General features: G+C 35.7%; 2 protein-coding genes across 2 annotated transcripts; one reads left to right on the top strand and one right to left on the bottom strand.

The window, feature by feature from the left end:
• The first annotated feature begins 391 nt into the window (after positions 1 to 391).
• Positions 392 to 5549, top strand: LOC104223960 (disease resistance protein RUN1-like). Its single transcript, XM_009775500.2, has 5 exons — positions 392 to 1516; positions 1766 to 2861; positions 3599 to 3874; positions 3967 to 4818; positions 4902 to 5549. The coding sequence occupies exons 1-5, from the start codon at positions 1026 to 1028 to the stop codon at positions 5379 to 5381; spliced, it is 3195 nt and encodes a 1064-aa protein (XP_009773802.1). The 5' UTR covers positions 392 to 1025; the 3' UTR covers positions 5382 to 5549.
• LOC138890170 (uncharacterized) lies at positions 502 to 840 on the bottom strand. The gene has a single exon (XM_070173537.1). It carries the CDS (start codon positions 838 to 840, stop codon positions 502 to 504), a length of 339 nt encoding a protein of 112 aa, XP_070029638.1.
• Positions 5550 to 5964: the final 415 nt, after the last annotated feature.

Raw genomic sequence — 5964 nt, 5'->3', positions numbered from 1 at the left:
CTACAAGAAAATACACTTAAGGGTCATGTATGATCTGTAAATTCAGAAGTGGATCCAGGATTTAATGGTTACATATGTTACTGTTTTTAATGCAAATCGACTATTAGTTACGAAATTGAATTTAGGTGTACATTTCGTTAATTTGATCCATTTTGAATTAATTCGATTTGATCCATTTTAATTTTAGTAGATGTACCGGATGAATTACAATGTGAAATTTATTTACACTATAAGACCAAAAATTTTGTACAAAAAAGATACTCCATCTAAGAAATATCTTCGGAATCTAAGAAATATGTACAAGAATTATGTTTCCAACCATAAAGTCTAAGAAATTAAATATCAAGGGAAACTTACTTCTGACGTCTGCGTACACACTAAGTGGGATTATACTGTTTTGTTGTTGTAGTTGGAAACTTCCTTCCGAATGGTTGTAATTCACTTGAAAACCATAAGAAATATGTAAAAAGAAATAGGATTGAAAACTTTATTTATTCTCTACTAACCGCAATTAGCGCTAGAAATTTCCGGTGAAAATCCCTTCGAATTTTCCGGCGACGAAACGAACAAATCCTTAAGCTTGTTTCTCAACCCCCCCTCCTTTATATCCGGCGAATCTCCGTCGCTGAAAATCCGATCCGGCGACGCATCGTCCTCGGACAATAGCCGTCGATCACTTCCTCCGTCGCTGCCGGCGTTGCCGCTGCGGGTGAGGAGCATGCGGAGAGTTTTACGGCGGCAGAGGTGAATGATTGGGCTAGTTGTTGGGCTTCGAGTTGGGCTTCCTGCTGCTACAGCAAATTGGGTCGCTACTAGCTTGAATTTTTGCAGAGTTGCCATAATTGGAAAGTGAAAAAAGGGGTTGAGGGTTAAGGAACGAAGAAGTGGAGGAGATAGAAAGTGAGATGTGAACTTTATTATTGGGTAGGGGACGGCCATGGATTAAATTCTGTGTTTTCGGTCTAAAGATTTACTAAAAAATTATCCCTTAATTCTTTCATTCTCATCAACCCTTAATTCATTAAATGGATACTCAATTAGTTCGAGGAGAATCATCTCACTTCTCTTATGAAGTATTCCTCAGTTTTAGAGGTGAAGACACCCGAAAAACATTCACTGGTCATCTTTATTCCAAATTGTGTGATGTTGGAGTTAATATATTCATTGATGATGAGGAATTGAGAAAGGGTCATGTGATTTCAAGAGAACTAGAGAAAGCAATTGAAGAGTCAAGAATTTCCATTATTGTTTTCTCAAGAAATTATGCTTCCTCTAGTTGGTGTCTAAATGAACTGGTTAAAATTCTTGAATGCAAAGAGAAACTAAAGCAGATGGTTTTGCCTATTTTCTATGATGTTGATCCTTCCGAGGTACGAAAGCAAACTGGGTTATTTGGGGAAGCTTTGGCTAAACACAAGGAACGACCATTTGGAGCTCAAAGGGTGGAGAAATGGAGAGCTGCACTTACTGAAGCTGCAAATTTATCTGGATGGGATTTGCAAAATGTTGCTGACGGGTACATTTTCTTGATACAGCTATATAATTTCATTTGTTATTTATACGATATGATACTAACTGTTAAAAAGAGTTTTCTTATACATTGACACTATTGAAATATTTACACTATCAATATATATAACTTAAATTATTTCTTAAAATATCCTATATGAAGCGGTAAGTTATCTACATTAGATTCATTCCATTGTGTTATTTACACTGGAGTAGTATTTCTTTTCATTTTTCGTTTTTGCTAAAAAATCTGTAGGCATGAATCAAAGTTTATTGAAAAAATTATACAGCAAGTTCTACAAGAGGTCAACCAGACACCTCTTGATGTTGCTTGGCACCCAGTTGGAGTAGATTCTCGTGTTAAAGATATAGAGTTGTTATTGCAAAATGAATATGAAGATGAAGTTCGAATTATTGGTATTCACGGAGTTGGTGGCGTAGGGAAAACAACTCTGGCAAAAGCTATCTACAATCGAATGTTTCGACTCTTCGATAGTAGTTGCTTCCTTTCAGATGTTAGATCAGAAGTTCAAGAATTTGGTCTTGTCAAGCTACAAGAGAAACTTCTTCAACAAGTTCTCAAAACCGAGGACATCAAAGTTGGGAGTGTTGCTCAAGGCGTTAATCTAATCAAAGCAAGACTTGGGTCAAAGAAGGTTCTAATTGTTCTTGATGATGTGGATCATAAAAGACAGTTAGAAGCCTTAACAAGAGAAAGAAGTTGGTTTGGTTCAGGTAGTTTAATAATCATTACCACCCGAGACGAGCGATTGCTATGTCGGCTTGGAGAAAAAGAGAGATATGAGGCCAAACTATTAAATGGCAATGAAGCTATGTTACTTTTTTGTTGGCATGCTTTTGACAGTCATTTTCCACCAAAAGATTATGTTAATTTGGCACACGACATAATCGAATATTCAGATAGGCTGCCATTAGCTCTTGTGACATTGGGGTCACATTTACAAGGAAGTTCTGTAGAAGAATGGGGATTTGAATTAGAAAAACTAAGAACAATTCCTCATTGTGATATCCAAAAGATTCTCAAGATAAGCTTTGATGGGCTTGATGGTGAAACACAGATTGTTTTCCTCGATATTGCATGCACCTTCCATGGGTTTGATGAGCATGAAGTTACTGAAATATTAAATGCATGTGGCTTTCATGCTAAAATTGCAATTGCAACTTTAGTCCAAAAACACTTGCTCCAAAGAACTCCGTATCATTTGGTGATGCATGATCTAGTGCGAGATATGGGAAGAGAAATCGTTCGCTTGGAATCACCTCGAGACCCCGGAAAACGAAGTAGATTGTTCATCCCTCGAGAAGTTCGTGATGTTCTACAAGGAAATGAAGTCAGTAAATCCTTCATCTTTATCTTGGTTATATTTGTTTTCAATTAAATTGTTTCCTGCTTATAATTTTTATTGTCATCATAAGAAATCATTTGTGCTTCGTCTCCGTTTAGTAAGTATTTTGTAGTTGTTTGTCAACCATTGTAAACAAGAAATGACATTTGCTAAATTCTTAACTCACACCAAAGGCAAAAACACAAACAAAAAATCACCTATTTAACAATTATCCAAATTTGGTAATGCATATTTCTTATTAAATTCTTATAACTAACATGCTTATGGGCATCGACCATAGTATCTCCATGATTAGTTATTTAAAGATATTTGACTTTACTTAACTAAATGCGGAAATTAAGCTTGCTCGAAGAAATTAGGCATGTGAACGTTTGGAACGATATATACAAAATGTTCTTTAAATATATTCAAATATATATTCTATCTTCAATTGGTGCTATTATCAGGTTTCTAGATGCAATTTATTCTCTTAATTCATCTCTTTTGGTTTTCCTTATTATCATGTGAACTTATTGAATGCTGCTAGCCAGTTTTGAAAGGCTCATCTTAGCTTTTTAAGCAATTTTAAATTTTTTTAACATTCTCTAATGTGTACGTTCATTTTTGTTGATACATGGTGTATTCTCTTTGTTTGTCCACCAATTTTTATAAAGCATTTTTCTCGCTTAATTTCTAGGACTTAACATGAGCTTACGTTACTTTTCTTTTTTACTGAGCTGCAGGGTTCCGAAAATGTAGAAGTACTGAAGTTAGATCGAGGGACATTAAACGGAGTGAACTTGAGCACCAAAGCATTTGAACAAATGAAAAACCTTAGGGTTCTTATAATGGATGAGTTACATATTAGTGGAGATTTTGGGTTGTTGTCCAAGAAGCTCAGATGGTTGTCTTGGAAAAAATGTCCTTTAAAATGTATACCATCAAATTTTCCAGCTGAGAATCTTGTAGTTCTAGATATGCGGGAGAGTGATATCCAAGAATTTCAATTGAATTTGCAGGTTTGTTATTCAATTTTACAATTTCATGTTTACTGTTATTGCAACTGAGTGAAAGAAAATGCTAATTGAAACTATATTTGGTTTACTTTTAGTGTTGTAAAAGTTTGAAGGAGCTGAATCTCTCTCATTGCAAGCAACTCAGAAGCACTCCAAACTTCAATGGTTTTCTGAGTCTTGAGAATTTGCATCTCTATGGTTGCTCAAGTCTGATAGAGATCCATCCATCAATCGGAAATTTGTCCAGACTATGCGAGCTATCTATGTCTGGTTGCAATAGACTTACGGATCTTCCAAACAGCATATGCCAGCTAATATCCGTTAATTACTTGAGCATTAGTAACTGCTCATCAATAAAAACACTGCCTGATAACCTTGGAGATATGAAAAGTCTAAGATCTCTTGATGCATATGATACGGGTATAAAACAATTGCCTAGATCCATTGAAATGCTAAGAAATCTTAAAATATTGGAAGTGGGAGGTCGAAAGGTAGAGACCGAAAGGAGTATTTCTGGAAGAGGAGTCCATCGTATACAATATTCCTTGCCAACTTTTGTATCCAATTTGAGCCTTACATACTGTAATTTGTCCGAGGCTGATATTCCTAGGGATATTGGGAGCTTATCCTCCTTAGAATATTTAGATTTGAGTGGCAACAGTTTCCGTTGTCTACCCATTGATTTTTCTAAGTTACGATTGTTGGAGAAGTTAAGTTTGAAGGACTGTGAGAATCTCCAAACACTCCCGTCAGTATCAAATTTAGAGAATCTTTATGCAATTAAACTTAATAATTGCCAAAAATTGGTCAAGATTACAGAGTTGGACAACCTCCCTTGTATAGAGCGGATTAATATGATTAATTGTAGTTCTCTGCAGAATCCATTCAATGAAGGCTTCTTTAGTGCACCTGCTCTATTTGCATTTAGTGCACCTGCTCGATATAAGGTTAGTCTCTCTCTCTCTCTCTCCCTCCCTCCCTCCCTCTCTCTCCTATCATATTAGTGATCTTGAGTCTTTGTCCGATGCAGATGCAGGATACTATTAGAATTTATCTCGAATGTAATGAGATTCCAGACTGGTGCAAGAATCAAGTAACAGCTTCATCTATGTGTTTGACTATGCCTACACATAATAACTTCTTAGGAATGGTCCTCTGGTTTGTTACCGACTTGTTCGATGTAGTCCCGCAAAAACCATGCTTCAGGATTAGTATTGCTCATGGAAAGCCTTCAAATATTCGGTGGAGAAGATGGAAAAAACCTCCGTCGATGTGTGTATATTACATATCTTACTTACATAAAGCTTTTGATGGCCAAATGATCAAAGGCGGGGAAAGGATAGAAGTGTGGTCAGAAGACATCGGGGAAAGGATAGAAGTGGGGTCAGAAGACATTACAATAAAGAAGATAGGGATCCATCTGTTATATTTAGACCAACATGGTAATGTTATATCTTTGCCTGGAGACGTGGATCATTGTTATACTAGGGCGAAAAATGTCAGGAATTGATGGAAATAGATTAGATGAAGAACCCAAAAAGAGTTTCAATCCTCAGTAAAAGCGTAAAGTTCTGAGTCAGAAATAGTTTTCCTTTAGAGCTAATCAAATTGTATTTTATATTACACTATTAATATGTAGTTCAGAATTTTTTTAATTGATATTAATATTTTCCAAATATTTGGTATGTACTTTTTTTTTTCTTTGTGTTATTAACGTGTTTGGTTGGGAAAAAGGAGAGGTTCATAAAGAAGGAAGATAGAAGCATTTATTATTGGATAAAAACATAAGGAGACGAGCTTAGTTCTAAGAAAGAGGTGATTTTTTTGACAGGTTGAAGCCAATGCTATACTGGGAAGATATTTCGATATGATTCTTTTTTTGTTATTTTGACTTTAGAAAGATTTTACAGTGTGGATACTGATATCGAAAGTGATATGCTTCTTCGAATTATATACACAGATAATATGGAAACGAGTTGGACTTTTGTTGCTTCAGGCTAGCATTTCTTTTGTGTATATAGGACATTGCCTGTACTTGCTTCAGGCTAGCATTTTTTTTTTTTGACCGGTTGAAGCCAATGCTATACAAGGGA

Source organism: Nicotiana sylvestris, chromosome 1 (genome assembly GCF_000393655.2).
Source record: "Nicotiana sylvestris chromosome 1, ASM39365v2, whole genome shotgun sequence".
Lineage (NCBI taxonomy): Eukaryota > Viridiplantae > Streptophyta > Magnoliopsida > Solanales > Solanaceae > Nicotiana > Nicotiana sylvestris.
Note: the sequence above shows the minus strand (reverse complement) of the source record. Positions and strands in the feature narration are given on the sequence as shown.